Raw genomic sequence first — 26,476 nt, forward strand, 5'->3', positions numbered from 1 at the left:
ATATATACACACACACACACACACATCGTAATTTCCGGACTATAAAGCGCACCCAAATATAAGCCGCACCCACTGAATTTGACAAAGATTTTTATTTTGAACATAAATACACCGCACCTGTCTATAAGCCGCAGGTATCTACACTGAAACTAATGAACTTTACACAGGCTTTAATGAAAGACAGTGTCTGTTACACGGCTTTTATCTAAACAGTAACCTACCAAGAAAGTAACTGTTCACTGTCTTCCTCCTTCCTTTCACAACTATTTCTCTCGGGAGTTTTTCTTTTGGCATCGTCGTGCGTTTAAAAATCACCATAGGTGAAGCTTTTCTCCCGATGCCGTGCAGCTCAGAACACAGGTGAAGTGTTTTTTCAGCGTGATGAATGATTCGCATTTCCTGTAGACAGTCCGAGTGAGCGGCAGGTCAAACATCAGAGGAACCTCATCCATATTTATGATGTGGTGCGGCCCGATTCAGTGGGAGCGCATCTGATTTAATATAAAGAGTTTCATTGGTTCACCTGAACCCGTTCAGCAATTTCATTGGTCTAATGTTATGGGGCTCAGTTTTTTGGTTTGAAGTTTGTGAAACCAGGAAAAACCCAGGAAAAATCCATAAATTAGCCGCTTTGTTGTTTCAGTTTAGCGCAGTTTTGAAACGTAACCACCGCGATTACTATTGTTACACTATGTCTGTACTTCTGCACTGGAAGCTCCTGTAGCCAAGTGAAATTCCTTGTGTGTGTAAGCATACTTGGTAATAAAGCTATTTCTGATTCTGAGGTCCGAGAGAATCAGTATCGAGTTCTGAGCATGGGACGAGTGCCGAAACATTCAGGCGTCATAATGTGACGAGTACCGAATTTGACGAGTTTCACAGCCGATGAGTTCCGAGGTATTACTGTATATGAAAATAATATTTCATGTAAGTTTGGTTACTCATGATCTTTAGTAAAGGACCTCCACATGCAGGAACCGGGACAGTATTGACCCTGGGTCTGTTCACAGTGCTATTAATGGTAATACCAGCTTTTCTTTCTTTTTTGCATTTTAATAAGACACAGAAAAGTCACAATTCCAAGACAATATCTTGATCATTGAGGTTTTCCTGTGGGTTACACAATATAGTTTCTAGGTTGTATGCAAAAACTAACATTTGTAGCTTAATGTCATAAATCAAGGGGATTCTCTAATCAAACATACCCTCAGAGTTCACCTTATGAATTTTTTTCACAGATACTAGATTTATAATGAGAGAAGAATAAAGCTGATCAATGGTTGGTTATTAGTTATTTACATTCACTAATCATTCTTAATAAAAGCAGTACTAAACTAAATTGGATACATTTTTGTTTAGATCCGAATGAATTGGTATAGAAAGATTCCGATATTTAACCAAAGAAAGGGCAGAAACAGGCAACATTCTGCACCATTAGAGCTGGTTTGGATGGTGGGATGATCTGTGGATGTTGTGTTGATCTTAGTAGTAGAATAAGGTGTGGATGTGTTGGTCTTGGTGGTGGAATAAGATGTGGATGTGTTGGTCTCGGTGGTTGTATAAGATGTGGATGTTGGGTTGGTCTCGGTGGATGGATAATATGTAGATGTGTGGGTCTTGGTGGTTGGAGGAGCTGTGGATTTTGTGTTGTTCTCAGAGGTTGGAAGAGTTGTGGATTTTGAGTTGGTCTTGTTGGTGGATAAGCTGGTCTCACTGGTTGGAAGAGCTGTGGATATACTGGTTTGAATAGTGGGATAAGCTGTGGATATGCCAGTTTGGGTGATGGGATGGTCTGTGGATGCTGTAGTGCCAGTGGGAGCAGTCATAGATGCTGCAATTGTGGTGATAATGGTGTTGTTGGTCACTGTTCCAGGCGATCCAGTGCTGGTGCTCGAAGTTGTATCTTTTACAAATTTATAGCAGGTAGCAACATTTCCCTCTGCATCCACAGCAACCAGTTCCAGGTCTGTGGAACAGCAGGAGGAGCTGTAGATGACCATAGTGACATTCACACCTGTGTTGTTGAGCACAGTGGTGGTGCTGAGGTTGCCATTTCCATAGAGGACTCTCACATTCTCAACACCTGATCCACTTCCATCAGTCACGTTGGCAGTGAGGTACCATGTGGAGAGGCTACAGTTGCCTGAACAGTTAGCATTCAAGCTAACCGCCTCACAAACTGGAGGAGTAAAATCTGCCACCTTGTAAAAAGCAAAAATAAAAACAGTTCATTGTCTGTGTAGACTCTAATGACTTGTCTGTATTAACTATGATCTTTAGTGGCCCGTAAAAGCCTAATAAAATGTTGATTAGAGGTTTTTCTGAACAGAAATGCATCTCCACCTGGAATCTAGCATTTAAATCAAGAGGAAAAGAAATACAAATTTAGTTGATTAAATCTAGTACAAGATTAACTATGATGTTTTGACAGCCAGCATATTATTAATACTATTAATTGAACTGATAAGAATGTTTTTGGCACATACTGTACATCAGAGATGGCAAAGTACATCCTCCTGGTAAGAGTTGAAGTACTGGTTATACTTTTTTACTCAAGTTAAGGTAAAGAAGTTTGGGCTTTAACATGTACTTAAGTAAAAAGTAGCCATTACTTCTACCTGTTTTAGTGTCACACTGGTAACTGGACCTCACATCATATTAATATTAGCCCCATCAATCGTTTAAAATATTTAATCGTGAATGTATGTTCATTATTAGTGACTCCAAACTCAACATAGAGCATGAGGACAAAATATTCCTGTAAAGGTTTTAAAGTAATTATGATGTTTTAAAATACATAAATCATCAGGACACCAAAGTGAACCTTTGCTATGTTTCCACACGGACGGTTAATGAGGTGATGCCGGAGAAACTGTACCTCTTCTAACTTTTATACCGATTACATAATCAGATAATATTTGTTGATTTTATTTGTTTATTGAGCTTTCTATACATATATTTGTTATATCTGTGAGGTAAGTATTCATTGAGATTTAGGATGTTTTTTTATGTCTGTAAAGAGAGATGACAGAGAACGCAGGAAGCGCCCCCTGTCTGTTTTCTTTATTTTAAAAAGCAAAAATGTAAAATAATTTCACAAAATACGCCTGCGCGTTTGTCGACCCCACAGGGTAAATTGTGTGCATCATGGCGGATTTTGGTGCTGATTTGAGACTTGTTGCATCAGTAAAACAAATGTTTACTTATTAAAAATTATATTTCTGTGAAGTGTTTTTTTTTTTTCTAAGTAAAGATTTTAATTTCGCCTCTTTTATGTGTATTTATTTATATTTTTAATAAAAATGGTCACGCAGGTCATGCTGTTAAAATGTATTTGTGTTAATGCATTATTAACATGTTAATTTTGACAGCCATAATTAATATATTAATACATAACGAATTCCAAATTTTGTTAACTAATGAATGTATGAACATCCACCATATAGAACACAAGCAGAGAAAAGATGATGGTGATGATCAGGTGATCAGAAATGTGTCTGTTCTCAGTCTTGTTTACATCACTGACTCCCTCTGTCTCATCCACGTTAGCTTTACTTCTTGTTGCTTTCTGCCTGCTGACTGTTTGCTTTGTAAACTAGTCTACATCTGGGGTGTGTGAGAGCCAGGAAATGATACACTAGTGGTGGATTGAAAAAGCAGTGCAATGACAGCAAACGGGTTTATGGGCTAAAAACGGTGCACAGCGAGAAGAAAAACATTTTGACATTTCACCAAATAGACTAAAAAACAAGTAACGAGTCTGTTTGAAAAATGTAAAATTGTAGTGATTGAAAGTGATAAGTTGTAAATAAATACTGATACCAGAAAAATCTACTTAAGTACAGTAACGAAGTATTTGTACTTCGTTACTTCCCACCTCTGCTGTACATAACAGCAACGTGATTCAAGTGAGGGATTCAATGTGTGAGGAAATTTCACCTATGTTTTATATACATACTGGCAGATGGACCATTTTGGACCTTTTTGTCAAATACATGGACAAAAGCTTGTGGACACCTGGCCATAAAATTGATATGTGCTTTTTAAAGCGTTCCATGTGTACTCCCTTTTTGTATTATAAGAACCACTCTTCTGGGAAGATGTTTCACTAGATTTTGTAGTGTGCTCGTGGAGATTTGTGATTATTCAGGTACTGATGAGGGAAGGGTGAGGAAGCCTGGAGAGCAGTTGGCATTCCAATTCATCCAGAAGTTCAATAGGGTTGAGGTCAAATCTCTATCACAGGCCACTCAAGATCTTTCACTCCAACCCATGTAAAGCTTATGAAGCTGGCTTTATGCTGGAAAGGGCTTGGGTCTCCTAGTTCAAAAAAACATCCTATATGAATGTGTCTCCAACTCTGTGGTAACAGTTTGGTGAAGAATCTCATATGGCTTGCACAGGTCAGGTGCCCCTATACCCCTGTTTATATATTGTACATGCAAGTTGGTGTGAAGCATTTTTTTTGTTGTTGTTATAATATCGGACCATGACAGAAAATACAGTAGATAATCAGATTAGCAGTCATAGGGAGCCATGATGGAATTATATGAAGTAGTATTTATAGTAAATTTAAGCTTTGTTAGTAAAAATCTCACTGGAATAGTGAATGTGATGTAGATAATTACCGGAGCTAAGACAATAAGACGCAGCGAGACGTAGTTGTAGTCGATTCCATCCACTGCTTCAGCTTGGATCGTCACTGTTACATCAGTTCCAGAGGAAGTGTTTTCAGGAGCGAACAAAGTTACTATGTCATCCACACTGCGCCCACCGACTAGAGTAATGGACGTCTTATAAAGAGCCACAAAACTGCGATTGTTGCTGACTCTGATATTAAATCTTCCTCCAGAACCTTTGGTTGTGACTGTGTAAAGCAAAGTGAATGGTGTTCCAGGTTCCATTGTTCCAACAGGCTGGGTCTAGAGGAATTCAAAAGAAAGGAAATTTCACTCTTGAATGGAATATAGAAAAAGAAAAACAGTTTTCATGAGAATAATGTGAACCAAAAAGTGATGTGCTTAATAGATGTATGTGCTTGGAATTAATGCATTAAAAACATTGAGCCTGAGGATAAGTACATGATATATATTCAGAATTGAGAAAATGATACATTTTTTGTGATGCTTGTGAAGATTGAATTTGTAGAAAATTTAGATATTAATAGATTCATTTAAATATTCATTTGAATAAAAAAATAAATTCTTCTTTTTCTTCTTCTTCTTCTTCTTCTTCTTCTTCTTCTTCTTCTTCTTCTTCTTCTTCTTATGCACATTTTCAATTGATTCAAATGAAAACATACCGTAATGGTCACAGTTGATGTTTGGAACCGAGTTGGTGTCTGTCTCTGAAAGGTGTTGCCTAAAGATCTCCCAGAGTCAAGCTGTCCATCTACACGCACAGTAAACTCTTGTTCTGGGATGCTGTTGAAGATCACCAGGTACTGCCCACTAGATACCTCTTCTGGTGTCCCACTTAAAGATATTGAACTTGCAGATGGAACAAGAGACACCTTTGTCAGCTTCAAACTGTCTGCACCAACCATGGTCACCAGTAGGGCGGCACTGTTGTCTGAACGAAAGGAAAGAATAGAGTAGGAACATTAAAGTAGATCAAAAATTATTATTATTATTATTATTATTATTATTATTATTATTATTATTATAATTATGGAAGGCAGTTTACTTACTAGTCGCAGGTCGGCTGTTTAACAAAGCATAGCCTGGATTTAGCTGTTTGACTACAAAGTCAAACATAAAGTCAACCTCACTTTGACCTGGATATTAAATAAATAAATAAATACATAAAAAATTGGCTGTCAATATTTGAACATAACTACAAACATTTTGTAGGATCTTTTTTCTTTTGTTCTTTCTTTTTTTTTTTTACATTTGACATAAAAGATCCGAACGTAGAGATTATTTTACCAACAACTCTGATGGTATAGGACTGCATTGAGCTGATTCTAAAAAGCCACAGTCCAGTCTGCTCTGTGATATTCGGTTTCACTGTATGAAAGTTTCCAACTTTCTGAATGAACCCCAGCATGCCGCTCAGTTCAGTGCTCTTCTGTGAGACTCCTGGGTTAGAGAATAGAAAGTTTATTATAGCATAAACTAAATTGTATGAGTGCAACATGCCAGTGTTTTGTATGTGTTTCTTTCTTCTGTTTTAAACCTGTGTTTTGCTTTGCTGTGTCTGGCTCTCTGCTGTCTTACTATAGGTAGAGTTCCCTGTCAATCATAATTAAATAGTCTCTTGAAAAGGGACCGATCAAGAACAAGAACCCGATCAGAAGAGGTGAAGCCTAGAGTTTAAATGCAGCACCCTGAAGCTCTTCTTGGGAGTACTGGGGATGGTAGGATCAGATACATCTATACATATATCTATCTATCTATCTATCTATCTATCTATCTATCTATCTATCTATCTATCTATCTATCTATCTATCTATCTATCTATCTATCTATCTATCTAGGCTGTCAATTAATTAAAATATAAAAATATTTTATTGTGATTAATCGCATAATTGTCATAATAATTGTCATAACCGCAATCATTGGACATTTTTATCTGTTCTAAATGTACCTTGAATTAATACTTTTCAAGTGTCTTAAGTTCCCACATATTCGGAGTGTTTGGTTGTTTAAGAGTGAGCACTTATCTGCTTATTTTTCCTGATCTACACACCTGTGGGACTAGTAATGGTGTAAACTGGAGAGTTGCCTGTGATGTAAATTGTCAGGTTTTGCACAGAAGAATCCACAAACACTGAGAATTTTTCAGCTTTTCCTGTCTTTCTTGTAGCCTGGAATAAGGTGACCTGAAGAAGCAGAAAAGTGAGTGTTACACAAAAACTTAAGATGCAATGCAAATATTAATGAATTTAGTACAAAAATTAAAAAGCACAGCACTGCGTACATTCTTGCAATGCTAAAAATACAGAAATAAGAACCTAAGCAACAGCAAGGAGGGAACTTATTTCATTTCTGGTCAAATATCATTTCAGGATGTAAAATTTACAGTATGTTCAGATATGTTAAATCTATAAAAACACAGTTTTTCCTCCTGACTTCACCTATTTAATCAGTTGATCTTGGCATTAAATCAATTATTAGATGTCCAGACACAACTAGTAGAGAGAGTGAAGACAAGATGAACAGTGGCCAGGCAATTCTTTCGGCTAAGACAAATAAAGGCTAACAAAATGTATTTAATTAATTTAATTTTTTGACTGCTTTACTCTTTTTATGGATGCAGTGGATCTGCATCTCTATAACACTTGGTATAAGGTATAAACCAGAAACATACCATAAACCTGAGTATACCATTCCAAGAGATGTTTACAATACAACTGAAATTGAGCTGGATGAGTTAGCATGATGCTACTAGCATATCTGTCATTTACCAGTTTAGATCCAGAAGTAACTGCAATAATGTCAGTAACTTGGGCCAGTGTTCTTTTGGTGACCTCAATAGCCAAGCCTCCAGAGGCCTGAGCCAGGTTGTGATAAAGAGAAGTTTGAGTGGAGAAATGATGGTGGCCATCTACAGGTTTCCCACTGCTTCTGCAATGCCTAGTAGTAGTTAGCATGAAGGTCACCTTCAAATTGGGGAGGTAGACATATGAGTGTTTTTATCCACAATAAGCCATTTATTAGAAAATTTCTAAATAACAATATATATATATATATATATATATATATATATATATATATATATATATATATATATATATATGCATGTACTCACTTTAGACTTTGTTCTCTCAATCAGTGCTCGTACAGTGCTTGTCAACCCTTTGTCTTTTGCATCAGCATCAGTGAAGACATATATTTCAGTCTGTGGTGGAGATCCAGTAAGGGCCAGCTGGAACAAAAAATATATACAGTCGTACGATACGATTGTTGTATGTATGTGCTGCATTCGTGGATGTTTCTTGTCAGGACAATGAAACAACGTCATTATTTCTATGAATGCAGTAAATGGCAATAAACGACTACACAATGGTACTTATATTACTTTACACTGCAAGTGATAAGCACTGCACTAACATGCCATCCATCAATAGATAGTAGTGATTTCATGGACTTTGTAAATAATAAAGTATAACACAAATAAAATAACCATGTAGACAGCAATGTAATTATAACAGACAATTGATTACAAAGTGTTTTACCCTATTCAAAAAAAGACTTAATTTAATTATTTCCTCATTAAAATCAACTTGTATTCTCGATCCCTTGCCTACAAGTTTCTTCAAACAGATAATTCCACAAGTAATTGAACCTGTTCGTAAAATAATAAACTGTTCAATTAGCACTGGTTATGTACCTAAATCTTTCCAACTGGCTGTTATCAACCCCCTACTTAAGAAACCTGACCATGACCCATGTCAGCTGTCTAACTATATTCCAATATTAAACCCCCTTTATCGCCCATATTTTAGAAAAGGTTGTATCATAGCAGTACTGCTCACACCTACATTTTTAAAATGTATACGTCAGAATTTAGCCCAGAAACAGCACTGGTTAAAGTGGTAAATGACCTGTTATTAGCCTCTGATCAGGGTTGTGTCTCCTTACTTGTTTTGCTCGGCCTTAGAGCAGCTTTTGACAACATTGATCATAATATCCTTCTGGGTTTAGGTCTTATTTGACTGATTGTTATCAGTTTGTTGATGTAAATAGTGAGTTCTCCACAATCTTTGAGGTAAAGTTTGGTGTTCCACAAGGATCTGTCTTAGGCCCACTGCTTTTCTTTTTATATATGCTGCCCTCTGGGTGAAATTATACTTAAAAATGGTATTAACTTCTATTGATATACTGATGGTACACAGTTGTATATTTTAGCAAAGCCCTGATGAAATATCAGCTTAAAAATGCTGAGGAGTGTGTAAAGGACATTAGACACTGGATGCTTGAAAACTTCCTTCTGCTCAACTCAGATAAGACAGAGGTACTTTTACTAGGATCAGTAAACTTTCCAATTACGTTGCATCTCTGGACGGTGTTTTTGTCTCAGTGTGTACAGCAGTCAAAGACCTTGGTGTGATTATTGACCCTGGTCTTTCCTTTGAGGCTCATGTAAATAATATTACCATGATCACCTTCTTTCACCTTAGAAATATTGCTAGAAATCTGATGTCGTCACAGTATGCAGAAAAACTAGTTTACGCTTTTGTTACATCTAGATTAGACTACTGTAATGCTTTACTGTCTGGGTGTTCGAGTAAGTGCATAGATAAGCTTCAGGTTCACACTCCTACTTAGATCAAAAGGTGCAGGCTATTTGTTGGTACCTCAAATAATGAAGACTACAGCAGGTCTTTTACTTATAAAACCCCACAGTTATGGAACAGCCTTCCAATTAGTGTTTGGAACTCAAACATAGTCTGAGTGTTTTATTTAAGATCAAAAGAATAGAATACAAAAGGATAATATATCTCACAGAGAATGTACATTTTTTTAAAGGTCAACTTAAAAAAAAAAGATTTAAACAGATAATCAACTATAAAAAAAACCTATTCAAAATGTATGATTAGGTTATAGATGTTTATTCTACAGTTATGTAAGTAGTGTCATGTATTAGCTCTTTGTAATATTCAGAAAGTCTTCAGAGATTTCTCAAGAACAGAGGACTTTGTGTGATTCATTAGTAACAATACATGTACTTTTTGTATTATTAATTTTAAGAAAGAGGAAAAAACAGGGGTTGTGGAGAAAACAAGTGTCTATAGTGACTATGTTGCTGTAGTATAAGATGTGTTAAACATGACTCGACAAAGCACAACACATCTCTTTTTAATTGCCCCGAACACAAACACAAAATAAATCAAGGAATCATAATTGAATGTATAATTCTAACCTGGAGTGCTGAAAGAGACATTTTAAAAGCACCTGCTCCACCATCAGCTGTAATTGCACTGAGTTTCTGTTTAAACACATTAGCATCAGTTGTTCTTGTAAGTGGGCCATAATCTAAAAGAATGTGCAAAAAAAAAAAAAATTATTCAATGCCTGTTTGTTATTTGTTCAATCAATTGTATCATAAGATCTTAATATTTACTCAATGCCATAGCTTCATATTATTATTCATTCCTGGTTGGCAATGGAAAGACACAGGGCCATACAATTATCATAGTATGATCATTTTATATTTCATTTTCTATTACCAGATTCCTCTGCATATTTCTTGAAAAAAATAGCATCTAAAGTTGGCAACCTTTTTTTAGGTAAACATGAGTGTTATATACTTACAGCATTTGACAGATGCCCTAATCCAGAGTAATTTACATTTATCTCATTCATATAACTGCAAAGCTATGGGTTTAAGGGCTTTGCTCAGGGGCCCGGCAGAGGCAGCTTTGTGTGGCTAGAATGTGAACTCATGACCATCTGAGCCAAAGTCCAATGCCTTAACCACTAAGCTACCACCTCCCAACATAGTTGCAATGTGAAAAAGAGAAATTAGTCTAATATTTAGTTGATAAATTGGACTATATTAAAGATATTTTCAATTTTAAAAAATTGTTTGTAATAACTGGACCCAACTAGTGTTGTGGGAAAATTCAAAAGGTCCCCGAGTTATGATGGTCCGACTTACGATTTGTTTGGTTTTTACAATGACGATAGAGATACAACAAAATCGTAAAAAATATCTTAGGTTTCGCACAGCAGGCAAACGTAGCAGTGTATGCTCTGCCCAACACGTGAACCAGCTCTCGTCCATGCCCGCTGCAACATACATGCATACTATATAGTTAATACAGTAAAGTAATATATATTGCTCAGTTTTGCTAAACTATTTAAACCATGTCTTAAACAATGGTAATCAGTTTTGGGTTGTATGCTGTAATTTGTCAAATTGTTAACAAATTATAATATACAACTCCATCCTGATTACCATTGTTTAAGACTCCATGGCTAAGCTTTATCTCGACTTATGATATTTTCAAGTTACTATGTGGTCATCGTAACATGTCATCATAAGTCGGGGACTACCTGTCATTAACAGCAAGGTGGTTCGATGTGAATTTGAGTTACTCTTGCCAGCCTGGAGTACAAAGAATGCATTTTATTATCTACAACTTGCTAATATTGCAACAAAATCTTGCCCCCGTATACAAACACATACAGTACAACATACTGTATAGTACCAATATATAACACTATATACAATAAATATGTTCCATAACATTCCAGACTTACTGATGTCATTAAATGGCACAAGGATGTATTCTATAGATTGAGCTGCTGTGCCTGTTTTACTGTCAATGATGGATGAAGTAACTCTTCGGATCTCTGCAATGTCATAAGACATGGTGCTGGTGGTGTCAATAACAAAACACAGCACTGAAGATCGGCGGAGTCCCATCAGTCTGATAGATGAAAAAGCAAACGATGTGATGCATATAACGTACTACAGAGCAGATAAAGAGTCTAAAGAGCTAAAGAGGAAGCTGGAAAATAACTTCCATAAATATGACTGAGTTTCTATGAGCTCATGTATGTAGAAGAGAATAGATAACGCTTTCCTTAAAAGGTTGTTACACTGTTCTGTGAGACATCCAAAGCAGCCATTAGAACAAATGTTAATAGCTGTCATTTCATAGAGTAGATGACATTCAGAAGTTGAAAGGGGAAAAATAAAGCATGGGCAAGCCATACTTTTTTTTTTTTATATGAACAATCCACATGCACAACCTTCTGTACAGTACTAATCGGTGCTACAGTGTCAATCTATTACTGTTTTAGACAGGTACTGTGTCTACTGTCTCTTTGTCTCATGTTGTCTTTTTATTTTTTGCATTAAATGTTGCACATGTGCACTTTGTGTTGTTAGTTTATAGTTCTGTAGTCCTGTGTTCTTTTAGTTAATTTATCTTGTCTGATGTAACACCTTGGTGTAACCTAAAGTGAACAAGTTACCTAAATAGCATGTATGTAACTGTTCTTTTATTTGATTTATACATTTAATTTATATTTTAATCTTAGTTCTAAAATTATATTTTATATGGTAATCTAAAGCATGAGGTGGCAGCTCAGTGTTTACGGCTCTGGTTGATCAGAAGGTTCTGATTCAAGACCCAGCACCACCAATTGTTGGGCCCATTAGCAAGACTCTTAACCCTTTCTGCTCGATGGGTGCTGTATCATGGCTGACCCTGCGTTCTAATCCCAGCTTCCTTAAAGCTGAAATATGCAAAGAAATGTTTTCACTGTGCTGTAATGTATGTGTGACAAAGAACGGCTCTTTTAAAGCTGTTAAACCATGTCAGGGAATTTTTCCTTGGTGCTGTCGCCTATGGCTCGCACATTAGGGATAAACTAATAGGGACTAATTTATGATGATAAAAGGTATGCATTCTATTTTATTCTGTAAACCTGTATGTGACAATGTCATTTGGTAAATGCATTATAGAAATTGAACTGAAATGAACTGAATTAATACCTAAGAAACTCAGAATCTCCAACTGCCGCTCTAATATCCTGCAGTAGTTCTCTGGTAGCTTTAGTGGCGACCGATGCTGCTGTATAATGTAGATAACCGTGACTGGAGTTGACGGTATCTTTATTTATGCCACCTTGCTCCCACTTAAGTAATCCTCCATGACTGCACTTTCCTTAAGATGAAATAAAAATGCGAAAATATAAATAACTGGAATTGTGGAGCATAAAATATAAAATTTCTTAATTTATAGTGTAGCTGTAAATAAAAATCTCACATCTTTACCCTTTGGTTTGGACCAGTCGAAGTATCCTGAGGTTAGTTTTTGCTTTGCAATGATCTCCTCCAGGATTCCTCCTGCACAGGCATCACCGTAACAACTCCTGCAAGTTTCTGAATCTGTCAAAATAGATAAGAAATATATGCTGGATGAAATACAATTTCTCTGTTTCACCTTTATGATCTGGTATGTATTCTGTAATGAAGTTGCATTTGCCATGGTGTACGCTTGAATACATTTCAGTATTTCAGTATTCAGAAAACATTGTCCTGCAATGAACACACTGAACAGTATTTCACAGTAAACAAGTGTTTCCATTTGTTGTAATTAAATAAATTAAATAAATAAATACATTTTAAATTATAAAATCTTAGAACAAGCTTTAATAAATAGATAATGGTCATAAAAAAATGTTAGGTTATTACATATCTTTGAAGAATATGTAATATATTACATATCCCTCTCTTGTCATAGATTATTGCTGGCAGTGTGCACTGATGCAGCGAATCTGTTCGTTTTTCCATTCGTCACATCTCAAGATTTACAAACAACAGGGTTACTAAGAAGGGTTGACTGACCAGTGTTTATTTGAATATGCTCTGCTGAAAAATCCAGCTTGGTCTGACAAATTATCAGCTTCCACAACAAAAGCTGAGCTGGTCAAAGTTGTAGAATCTTCGTTGTTAGATGGAAAGTTTTATATATATGTAAACAGCTGCTATAGTGATATTTGGTTTTCCATTTGATAGCTACATGCTAGCTACACAGTCAGGGATTAGGGATATCAGGGCAACAGCCTGATGTAAATATCAATGCAACACAATACAATATGAACTATTTTTTACTTTCTACTATTCATTCCTAGTACATGTCAGATGTTTCAGCAAATTATTTTCACTAGGGTTTCTTTAGGGTGTTGCTCTAGGAACATTGTTATTATCTTTGCAGGATACTGAAACTAAAAGTTCTGTGTGATAAAAGAGGCAAAACAGGTAAACACACCAGCACAAAAATACCCACATACCCACATTTACCTGCTATGTTTCTGATTGGGGTGTCTGGTTTAATCAAGTTGGAATAAGGTTCTGTATTTCCCAGTTCAATCCAGTTGCTATTACTGTAGAAATCCTTAGAGAAAGACACAAAGCAACATCAGACTTTTAACACAACTTCCCAACGTTTTAAATTGGAATACTCAGGATTTTAACTGATCACCCAAAATATTAAAACTACTGACAGGTGAAATAAATAACAATGAATATTCTCATTGTAATGGTTGCTATCAAGAACAATTAAGAACAATCAGTTCTCTAATTTCACATGTTGGAAGCAGGAGAAATAGTCAAGTGTAAGGATCTGAGTTACTTTGACCTTGTCCATGGATCCCTAAAGCTGATGCAATGATATATGATAGGCTAGACTATTTAGCTTAACCCTACAGAAGATCTACTGTAGCATCAACTGCTGAAATAACGAAAGACGATTGTAATAAAAATGTGTCAGAACACATAATCCATCATAGCTTGTTGAATATCACCTGAAGCACCTACAACATCAGACCTCGACGATGGAGTGATGGAAGAAGGTGGCCTGGTTTAATAGTCATGTTTTAATCATGTAGATGGTAAATATATGAGTGAATATACAGTACAGACCAAAAGTTTGGACACACCTTCTCATTCAAAGAGTTTTCTTTATTTTCATAACTATGAAAATTGTAGATTCACACTGAAGGCATCAAAACACATGTGGAATGATATATGGAATTATATACATAACAAAAAAAGTGTGAAACAACTGAAAATATGTCATATTGTAGGTTCTTCAAAGTAGCAACCTTTTGCTTAGATTACTGCTTTGCACACTCTTGGCATTCTCTTGATGACTACTTTGAAGAACCTACAATATGACATATTTTCAGTTCACTTTTTTGTTATGTATATAATTCCACATGTGTTAATTCATAGTTTTGATGCCTTCAGTGTGACTCTACAATTTCATAGTCATGAAAATAAAGAAAACTCTTTGAATGAGCAGGTGTGTCCAAACTTTTGGTCTGTACTGTATATATAATATATATAAACTTTTGGTCTGTACTGTATATATAATATATATAAACTTTTGGTCTGTACTGTGTGTATAATATATATAAACCTTTGGTCTGTACTGTATATATAATATATATAAACTTTTGGTCTGTACTGTATATATAATATATATACAGTACAGACCAAAAGTTTGGACAAACATTTGGTCTGTACTGTATGTTGCTTATTGTGGTAATAATTGTTACCATACTGCACTATGAGTTAAGCAAAGTAAAGTACATTTGGCAGTGCGATACTCTGATCAATGTTCTGCTGGGGAATTTTGGGTCCTGTTGGGAATTTTTGGTCCCCAAAAAGTTAATGGTGTTGACTTGGACTACAAAATCTGATCAAGCATCTTTGAGATGTACTAGACAAATAAGCCCAATCTCTGGAAGCCAAAACTCAAAACTTAAAAACCTTAAAGAACCTGATGCTCTTGTATTTTGGTGCCTGACCCCATTGCACACCTTCAATTGTCTTTTTGAATCCAGACCTTAACGAGATGTTTTGGTGGTACAAGGAAAACCTACACAGTAATGAGGCCTGTGGTTTACATTTTATAGCTTTATACACCTCTTGCTACTGTGCAATGCAACATAATGTCTAATTTATTTAGAAAAACTTTATATATCTTAAACTTAATTATTAGTTACCTCATTATTCTACAATACAATGGTTTCATACCTGCAAAGTGTGTAGGACTTTACCAAGTGCCTCTCTGGCAGCTTGATAGTTCTTCTGCTTGACACTGTATTTGACAGCAAATACTCCTTCGGTAATAAGTTGCCGTCCAGACATGAACTCCTCGTTTTCGAAATGGTAATGGGCGCTGAAAAAATGCCAAAAGTCGACCCAGGCATTGTGATGATTTATCTCATTAATGCTGCTTTGAAACTCTTTAGCAGAATCAGAAGAGGAACAAGCTTTTGCTACTGACTTTACTGTCAATGGCTCTGGCTGCAATAGGAAAAGGTACAAGACAATCTAATATAAAAATATACTTCTTTTTTTTCTTTTCAAAAAGCTTTATATTACAAAATATACTTTATGGACAAAAGTACTGAGATGCCTGACTTTTCCAGGTATATGTGATATTTTTTAGAGTTTTTCCTTGCCTCATTATTGATAAATACACATTATTCACCTTAATTCTTAAATACTGTAAAGCTGCTTTGGGACAATGTCCATTGTAAAAAGTGCTATAGAAATAAACTTGACTTGAATTGCAGTAGAATTAAATTTTCCCTTCACTTGAACTCGGAGACCTAAACCTGTTCTAGCTTGACAATGCACCTGTGCACAAAGCCAGCTCTATGAAAATATGCTTTACCGTGGTTAGAGTGAAAGATTTTTCCTGCCATAAAGCTCTGATGTTAACCCTGTTGAACACCTTAGGGAGGAATTGTAATGATGACTACAACCCGTCCTCTACCCCCTACATCTGTGCTAAAACCCTTGTGGCTGAATAAGCATAGATTTCCACAAGCACAATACAAAACTCTTTTATAGATTTCCACAAGCACAATCCAAAACTCTTTCCATAAAAAATCTTTCCATAAAAGTGGAGGTTTTTATAACGGCAAATGTGGAATGGGATGTTCAAAAAGCATATGCAAATCTAATGGGCAGGTGTCCACAAACATTTGTCCATATAATGTATATAAACAGCTTTAGTTTACCAGAATCAAATTCCGTCCCTCCTGAAGTGCTCGTGATCTGCAGACATCAGCTGTTGTTAGTAAAACCGCATCACGGGTTATGTCCTGGTGTGTCTTGGATTGACACCACGAAGACATAAAGCACAGAGTCTGACTTGTCATGAGTATCATCGAAAAATATAGACAGACCAGTGTCTTGTTAAGCAGATTTGTGGTTACCATCTTTAACTGTCCCGAGAAAACAAAATAGCGTAAATGGCATAGAATAACATTGACTATAAATATAACATCTTTCTATTGCTGTTTTTTTTATTGTAAGATTGTAGATTTTATTGTAAATCCTACCTTAAAGATTTGTTCTTTAGATGACTGCAATGGACTTACGCTCTGTAGAAGTGAAAACCACTTTCTCCTGATATTGACCATACATTGGAGTTAAGTGGAAAAGAGGGATATTCAAGCCACTCCCATTTTGAAAAATGATCCCAGTGAAATATGCTCTAGCTTGTTCTAACACACTAACATTGTGCCATAACCATATAGTAATATTGTCCTTGGACTAATTCTATTAATTTTTTATTAATTATTTCAACACAATATTAGTTTCAAACAGAAAAAGGCATCACATAGTAAAATTATGACTTTTTTTCCAAACTCAAAGTGTAATAATTCAATTAGCCATTGATTAAATGTGGAATAAATAATACATACAATTATATATAAAAAAACCTCCACAAGTAAATATAACATACTTGCCCAGAGACAGCCATGATATAACACCCCTGGAGCACGGAGGGTTAAAAGCCTTGTTCGAGGGCCCAACAGGGGCAGGTTTCTGGGGCTTGAACCCCCAACCTTCCAGAGATTTTAACATTTGCATCATATTAAATATCTATTTAAACACTGTATAAAATATGTTAGTTTCCATATGTCCAAATCATTATTAATACAAGCCAGTATTGTAGGTGCATCTATAATGCTACAACAGGAACCAGTAAACACACTAGCAGCAAACACCTGTATACCCACACCATGTTTATTTTTCCTATTGACCCCTAAACATATATTTTGTACTCTTTGTTTACTCCAAAGCCGATACGGTCCCTTTTATCAAGGTCATCTCTCTCTTTAGATATAGTGTAGCAGTGCAACTGTAAGGTTGCTGAACATTGTGGCATGAAAACATCACATTTTTTACACAAATGTGTGGTGGCATGAAAAAGATTCTTTACAGAGAGATTAAGTGAAGTGTGTAATTTATGAGTTATGTACTGTATATATATATATATATATATATATATATATATATATATATATATATATATATATATATATATATATATATATACACAGTACATAACTCATAAATTACACACTTTACTGGATTGAAGCCACTATATAAACAAAAGTAAATTTTGTTTTAGATATAGATTGTATTTAGTTATATGTGGTTGTTCTTCAAATTGTTAGCACAAAGTGGAAGGCACACAATTGTATAGGATGTATTTGGATGCGGTTTCATTCCATTTTCCCTTCACTTGAAGTTGGAGACCCAAATTTGTTCTAGCATGACAATAACCCTGTGCACAAAGCCAAAAAAAAAAAATTAATAATAAAAAAAAAAAAAAAAAATAAAAAATAAAAAATATATATATATATATATATATATATATATATATATATATATATATATATATATATATATACACACACTACAATTGTACTGAAATAATCTAATTTGCTTAGAAATTTCCATTGCATTGTTATCCTATTTATTTATTTCATTTAGAATACTTTATTGATCCCACAGGGAAAATATTTCTTCACATATTCAAGTCATGTAGGAAGCTGGGATCAGTGCATCAGCCATAATACAGCACCCATGGGACAAAGAGGATTAAGGGCCTTGCTTAAGGGCCCCAAAATGCCAGCTTGCCAATACTGAAGGTTGGGAGGCTGGTACTCCCAACCTTCCAGTCGGTAACTCTATGCCTTAACCACTGAGCTAACAGCTCTCCTAATGAGTTTATATTTGTATTTGATGCATATTTGTAGGTTCTGATTAAGAAACTGATTTCTTAATTAATTGAGAAATAATCAACACTTTTCAACACTTCTTGCCTTCAGATAATCATGAGAATGTACAGGGTTCATTTATTTTCATGCAGACTAGTAACCTCAGAAATGATCTACATATTTGGACTGAACTAGCTGGTTTCACTGCTTAGGAACAGACGTATAACAGCATCCTGGTCGAGGAAATAATATTACACCGTGTGCTTTACTTTTAAATCTTGCCTTTGTGCAAATCTCACCTGCAGGTACATTAGGTGTGCATGAGAATGTGAAACTCTCTGCTTATCTCATTAGGGATGCTACAGAATATTTGTCATCACTTTGGCACAAGCCCTTATTCAAAGCGTCTTACAATTATCTGAGTAGTTAAGGATTAAAAGTTTTGCTCAGGGGCTCTGCAGTGACAGTTTGGAGGTGCTGGGATTTTGAACTCACAACCTTCTGTTTAGAAGTCCATTGCCATACGCACTGAATTTCCACATCCCACAGGCATGGCCATAGGCATGTCCTGTGGGATCTCTACAATCCTGTTCTACATAAAATACTGCAGGGACATCCCCAGGCCTCACATGCTTCTGGTTTTCAGTTTAAGCACTGGGTTCCATTGCTTCAAGCTGTCTGCATAGAAAACAGGGACGAGAGGGTGAGTGACAAGTCCCATGTCAGGACTTTCACTCAGTGAAAACATGTTTATCCCTGGCTGTTTATTTTTTGCTGTGCATCTGTCATTCAAGCCTTTCTGCTTGTGAGCAAACTTCATTTGTGACACTCTGCTGCTTGCCACTGAGAGAGTTGTCTTTAAGGTGTTCACCTTAGGTTACCCTGTGATGAACCAGGAAAAAAATCAAAGGTCAGCATTAATGGTTTATTTCGCATCATATACCAATTCCTTGTTTTTAACAGAGGATTTTGTGACCAACATATCCAACACAGATCAATTAATATACAGCGGGGAAAATAAGTATTTGACACATCAGCATTTTTATCAATAAGGGGATTTCTAAGTGGGCTATTGACAAAAAATTTCCACCAGATGTAGCCATCAAGCCAAATATTGAATTCATACAAAGAAATCAGAACATTTACGTATACAAGTTGAGTCATAATAAATAAAGTGAAATGACACAGGGAATAAGTATTGAATACACTTTATTTAATACTTTGTAGAAAAGCCTTTGTTGGTGATTACAGCTTCTAGACGCCTCTTGTATGGAGAGACCAGTCGTCTGCATTGCTCAGGAGTGATTCTGGCCCATTCTTTTACACAAATGGTCTTTAAATCTTGAAGGCCTCTTTTATGAACTTTGATCTTCAGTTCTCTCCATAGATTTTCTATGGGATTTAGGTCAGGTGATTGACTGGGCCATTCGAGCAACTTAATTTTCTTTCTTTGAAACCACTTCATTGTTTCCTTGGCCTTGTGTTTGGGATCATTGTCTTGCTGAAATGTCCACCCTCTATTCATTTTAAGCTTTCTGGTAGATGGCAGCAGATTTTTATCCAGAATGTCCTGGTACATTTCTCCATTCATCCTGCCATCAATAATATGAAGTCTGCCAGTACCCCTTGCTGAAAAGCAGCCCCAAACCATGATGCTTCCACTCCCAAACTTAACTGTCGGTATGGTGTTCTCGGGGTGGTCTGCAGTGCCATTTCTTCTCCATACATGGTGTGTAGAATGACTGCCAAAATGTTCAATTTTGCTTTCATCTGACCATACTATAGTCTCCCAATAATCCACAGGCTTCTCCAAATGCTCTTTCGCAAACTTTAACCGAGCCTCAACATGCTTTTTGTTCAGCAATGGAGTCTTGCGTGGTGAGCGTGCATGGATGCCATGGCGGTTCAGTGCATTGCTTATAGTTTTCTTTAAAACAACAGTACCTGCTGATGCGAGGTCTTCCTGAAGTTCTGCCCGAGTGGTTCTTGGCTCTTGGCGAACTCTCCTGATTATTCTTTGGACTCCTCGGACAGGGATCTTAAGTGAAGCACCTGATCGTGGCCGGTTTATGGTGAACTGATGCTCTTTCCTTTTCCGGATAATGGCCCCCACAGTGCTCACAGGAACATTCAGCATTCTGGAAATCCGCCTATAACCATTCCCATCAAAATGCTTTTCAACGATAAGATCTTGAGAGAGTTCTTTGCTTTTACCCATCATAAAGTCTTTCATGTGTGTCTCCTGGGTAATGAGAAGCCTTTATAGGCCATCAATTAAGACTAAAGCAGCTGATATCAATCAGTACTGATAGGGGGCAGGGTTTCTCTATCAATACTGACAGATTTCAGGTGATCTCCTGGCTTTCTATGCCATTTTGCACCTTGTTATTTCATGTGTTCAATACTTATTCCCTGTGTCGTTTCACTTTATTTATTATGACTTAACTTGTATAATTAAATGTTCTGATTTCTTTCTATGAATTCAATATTTGGCTTGATGGCTACATCTGGTGGAAATTTTGTGTCAATAGCCCACTTAGAAATCCCCTTATTGATAAAAATGCTGATGTGTCAAATACTTATTTTCCCTGCTGTAACTACACTATAGATCAGGGGTGTCAAACTCAATTGCACAGGGGGCCAAAACTAAAAGCACACTTTAGGTTGCGGGCCGGACAGATTCAAAATTTATTGAACACCCTAAAACGAAATGTTTTTTGAACAGAAATATGTATAAAAACAGACAGAATGTTAGAAGTTAGAAATATGAACATGCTGCAAAAAAAAAAAAAAAAACACCATGAAAAAATAAATAAAAATTGTGCTTTTAAGTAAATGTTAAAATAAAAACTAATCAAAACAATCTGATTTTTTGCCATTTTATAAAAAAAAAAAACGTGAATTTTAAATAACTTACAAATATTTTGCTCTCGATAAAAATATCTCCTGTCAAAATTATACAAATATGCAAAAAAAACCCTGGAAATATAAATAAAATTTGTGCTTTTCAGCAAAAGTTAAAATAACAACAAATCAAAACATTCATTTTTCTTTGCTCATATGCCATTTTCTCACACACCTTCATCATGCAGCTCTTCGAGCAGATTCAATTTGTGATTTTTCTCTGGTTAAAAACATCTGCTGAAATGTCAGATTCTTCTTTAACTCTTCTACTTTCTGTATCTTCTGCTCTGCATTCAGGTTTTTCAGCTTCTCCTGTTGTTTTGTCTCGTAGTTCAGTTTTAGATTAAATTCCCTAATTACAGCCACATTAACTCCACATATAAAACACACGTGTTTACCAGCAGTGTCAGTAAACATACACTCAGAATCACATCGGTTTTGAAAGGCCCTGTTTTCAGAATCAACTTTTCACTTCACCACTGTGAGGCGCTGTTTCACAATAACTGTACAATAGGGTTAAATACATCAACAGAAGCTCGACTTGATTGACGCTGGAATGTTCTCAGGTAGTCTAGTGTTCGGTAAGGCAGGTGAAGCGCTGCATTATGGGATATGTAGTTTGTGTTATCATCGCTTCATATCGCCGGGACATTAATAACAATAATAATAGATCTATATAAAATCATCTCGCGGGCCGGATATAATTGTAAGTCGGGCCAGATGTGGCCCGCGTGCCTCGAGTTTGACACATGTGCTATAGATCCAAAAGTTTGCAGACACCTGTTCATAAGTACGGTATGTGCTTTTTAAAGTTGGAGGTTCACAGAGCTGAAGAGGCGGAGATTTTCATTTTAAGTGATGAGGATGAAAAGGATTAAAACAAGTTTATTAGAGGGACAGTGCATGTAGGATGTTTTGGAGACAAGGTGAGGTAGGTGAGATTGAGATGTTTTGGACATGTGCAGAGGAGGGACATGGGGTATATCAGGGAATGCTGAGGATGGAAACGCCAGGAAGGACGAAAAGAGGAAGACCAAGGAGGAGGTTTATGGATGTGGTGAGGGAAGACATGCACTCTTTATTTAGAGTTTTTCCTAAATAGTGTTCTTTCATTTATATTGTAATATTTATTTTATAATCAGTCCATCCATCCATCCATCCATCCATTGGTTTCTTACTGATCAGAGTGTTGGGGGTTCAAGAACAGCATTGTCAAGCTGCATTCTTTGGGCACGACTTTAACCCTGGAGCAAAGAGGCGTATGTGTAGCAGATCGAAAGCTGTAACCACTGGACATCATGGCAACACACCCACACCATGGATGGGATGATTGGATACATTGGATAAATTTTTCATTTTAACAAAAGTAGCGTAAACACGTATACAGTACATACATTAGAAGGACTACTCCCTCTCATCTCTCTGTATGTAGCCATGTGGCCATTAATAGGAAGAGACTAGCAGACATAGTTTACTGATAATTATTCAACCAAATCCACAATTTACATATAAAATAACCTAAATAAATTGTTATATACTGGACCAGCATACATTTTATCAAAGGTAGTGTGAGGTTAATTTAATACCAACACACACACTTTGGAATGGCTACACTCTCTCTTATCCCTGCATGAATCTGTTGAGAGGAATTATTGCACACCTGGTATTTATTTCACTATTAAGACATAAAACAAACTAAATAAGTGCTAGTTTAGGTGTTTCACGAAGAGGTAGATCTTTACAGATTGTTAGAAGATAGGCAGTGACTCAGCTGTTCGGACATCTAGGGGAAGTTCATTCCACCTCCTTGGTGCCAGAACAGAAAAGAGTCTTGGTGTGTACCCACTTCTTATACCCTGAGAGATGATGGGATCAGTCGAGCAGTGCTAGAAGTTCTGAGGGTGCGTGGTGCAGTGCAGGAGTGTGGTGCAGATCATAAAGCGAAAAATGCATCAATACCGAATATTTATCTTTAAACATTAAATTGTATAAGAATTAAAATTGTATGTCGCAATTAATCAGCTACATATGCGACATTAACATTTTCTTGCTTTAATCTGTAAAGAAATTTAGAGACCTCTAATAAACAGATAATAAAAAGAATCCAACAACTCAATAAAACAATTTCCCACTCAAAAAACATGTTATAATTAACTTCTAATTGCTTTCAGTGTAATGTAATGGAAAAAGCGACATCCGGGTCTCTACCAGGCAGGCGCTCTTTCACCTACAGAGGCGCAGGGTGGGAAGATAAAAGGTTTCATTGCGCATGCGCGGCAAATAAAGGCGTTTGGCGTTTTTCTCAGGTGAGTTCCTCTGTAGGCATAGCCAATTCACCTTTTTGTTTTTGTTCTGTATTAAACATGGTCATATTACATTATTAAAGTTATGTAACTTTAATATATATATATTTACTTTATTTACTTAATATATATTGTAAAAGTTTTTTTAGGTTGTATGGTGGTAGTTAAAAAATTAACGTTTTCTTGCTATTAATTGACTAGGTAACAAAAATAAATAAGTAAATAAAAAAAAAGAAATAAATGAAAATATAAGCTATAAGTTTAAAAAACCTCACCTGAATGCAATAGAAATATTTACTAGTTTGTTTTTATTTATTTAATAAATTCTTAGTACTTTTATTAGTACAAACAAACAAATAAAAATATCAAACGACCATTTTAAAGTGTTGGCGGTTAAAAAGGTACACGCAGCACACACACTGTATGGACAAAAGTTGGAGTTGAGGTGAGGAGGCCTGAGGTTCAGTCAGTGTTCACATTCACCCCAAAGGTGTTCAGTAAGTCAAGTCAAGAAGCTTTTATTGTCATTTCAACCATATATAGCTGACGCAGTACACAGTAACATGAAACAACATTCCTCCAGAACCCTGATGCTTCATTAAACAACAATCACAGAAAACAGAAAACACAGGGATAAGGACTAGTAAGTGTCCTCGCCACATAAAGGCGTGTGTGCAACCTGGGACAAACAGTGCAAAGACAACACAGGACAGTGCAAAGACAACACAGGACAGTGCAAAGACAACACAAGACAGTGCAAAGACAACACAACACAGGACAGTGCAAAGACAACACAACACAGGACAGTGCAAAGACAACACAACACAGGACAGTGCAAAGACAACACAACACAGGACAGTGCAAAGACAACACAACACAGGACAGGACAGTGCAAAGACAACACAACACAGGACAGGACAGTGCAAAGACAACACAGGACAGGACAGGACAGTGCAAAGACAACACAACACAGGACAGGACAGTGCAAAGACAACACAACACAGGACAGGACAGTGCAAAGACAACACAACACAGGACAGGACAGTGCAAAGACAACACAACACAGGACAGGACAGTGCAAAGACAACACAACACAGGACAGTGCAAAGACAACACAACACAAGACAGGACAGTGCAAAGACAACACAACACAAGACAGTGCAAAGACAACACAAGACAGGACAGTGCAAAGACAACACAAGACAGGACAGTGCAAAGACAACACAGGACAGGACAGTGCAAAGACAACACAAGACAGGACAGTGCAAAGACAACACAGGACAGGACAGTGCAAAGACAACACAGGACAGGACAGTGCAAAGACAACACAAGACAGGACAGTGCAAAGACAACACAGGACAGTGCAAAGACAAAACACAAAATAGCTCCGCCAGTAAACTTGTTGTAACAAGACAAAGTAAACAAAATTGAACAGTAGCAGTAATTAAACAAAATGTTGTGCAAAAGAGCAAATATAGCGGCAGTTCGGGAAAGATGTGCAAAAACGGCATGTAAACAGTTTGTAGTAATGAAGTGATGTAATGTGAGTGGTACTGAAATCATGGGTGTGCGAAGTGAGTACGAGGTTGAGTTCAGAGGTCTAAAGTAAGAGGTCTTCCACTCCAATACATTAAAAGTATGTCTTCATGGAGCTGTCTTTGTGCTCAGGGGCAATGTTATGCTGTAAACAGGACTAACTTCAAAAGAGGGGTGTATGTATAGGATGTCTTTGGATGTGGTAGAATTACAATTGTATCTTCAACTTTGTGCAGTTTGTGAAAGAGCCACATATGTCTGGAAAAGTCAGATGTACTGTATAAAAACATATATTTAAGTATATTGTATATATTTTCATATTGTGTGTTTGGGGGGTAAATATAAGGGCTTTATAATATTTCATTATACCCGACTTGAGCATTTATTAGGCGAAGTTGTTCAGCACTTGTCCACTTTGGGGCGCTGTTGCCTTATTTTATTTACTTTGCCATTTCACCTTATTACGGAAAAGGTGAATGAATGTTAAAAAAAAGGCCTGACTCTCAAAATTTGTGTATTCTCCTTTGTTTCTATATCCATAATGAGAACTCGGTTGTTGGCATCGTACTCTGTGTTTAACTGAGTTTTATTCACCATGTGTCAGATACTTTTTGTCAGACAATAAATCATACAGAAAAAATTAATGCACCCTGGAGCATTCGTTTTAATGGCGATGGTACAGAATTCCCTTATAAAATGCTAATGTGTGCTATAGGGCTAAACCCTTCAGATCCCTGTACGTGCCTCAGGGTTATTTGTTTACACTCGGAGCTAGGGTGGCTTTACGTTGTTTTTTGGGTTTGTCATTGTTGTCGTGACATTGGGATCGGTTAGTAATGCTCGGAAAAATGTCCTCTGACTAATTCTTTCGAGTTATAGTTTAGATTGCATGTTATTTTTTCCCCTCACTACAAGTCCAATGAGGGTTTTGTTTAAAAAAATTCAGTTACCTAATGTAGAACCAGAAATAAGAATAATATAAATTAGAAAGTGAAAGTTAATTGATTGTATATTTAAAAAAGACTGTACCCAGTTTGCAGTGCAATATAAAACCCTAATTTACTGGTATACAAGAACGTTAAAGGGTAAATTGGTAAAAAGTTTTTAATGACACTTTAAGGGTGCAACAATGTTTTTATTTATTCTATTTTTTTTTATTATTATGTTTTATTATTATATCTACTAAACAGACTGGATGTTAAATGTTGGGGAACACGCTGTCTTTTAATGTTTGAGAGA

General features: G+C 36.3%; 1 protein-coding gene across 1 annotated transcript; it reads right to left on the reverse strand.

The window, feature by feature from the left end:
- Positions 1-576: 576 nt before the first annotated feature.
- LOC124395480 (von Willebrand factor A domain-containing protein 7-like) lies at positions 577-17,357 on the reverse strand. Its single transcript, XM_046863983.1, has 17 exons — positions 17,231-17,357; positions 16,824-16,890; positions 16,500-16,706; positions 15,505-15,777; positions 13,765-13,858; positions 12,736-12,849; positions 12,454-12,625; positions 11,211-11,380; positions 9,868-9,980; positions 7,753-7,869; positions 7,409-7,603; positions 6,691-6,823; positions 5,928-6,080; positions 5,690-5,776; positions 5,303-5,571; positions 4,629-4,922; positions 577-2,201 (listed from the first exon to the last, which is right to left on the reverse strand). Exons 1-17 carry the CDS (start codon positions 17,350-17,352, stop codon positions 1,356-1,358), a joined length of 3,426 nt encoding a protein of 1,141 aa, XP_046719939.1. The 5' UTR covers positions 17,353-17,357; the 3' UTR covers positions 577-1,355.
- Between the last annotated feature and the right edge of the window lie 9,119 nt (positions 17,358-26,476).

Source organism: Silurus meridionalis, chromosome 2 (genome assembly GCF_014805685.1).
Source record: "Silurus meridionalis isolate SWU-2019-XX chromosome 2, ASM1480568v1, whole genome shotgun sequence".
Taxonomy (NCBI): domain Eukaryota; kingdom Metazoa; phylum Chordata; class Actinopteri; order Siluriformes; family Siluridae; genus Silurus; species Silurus meridionalis.

Excerpts from the sequence above, each read along its gene's own strand:
- LOC124395480 (XM_046863983.1), bottom strand. The coding sequence starts at position 17,352 with ATGTTAAAATCTCTGGAAGGTTGGGGGTTCAAGCCCCAGAAACCTGCC. Across the intron at positions 16,707-16,823 it reads CTAAAGAACAAATCTTTAAG|TTAAAGATGGTAACCACAAA; the intron begins GTAGGATTTACA and ends TTCTCGGGACAG. Across the intron at positions 5,777-5,927 it reads CTATACCATCAGAGTTGTTG|GTCAAAGTGAGGTTGACTTT; the intron begins GTAAAATAATCT and ends TTTAATATCCAG.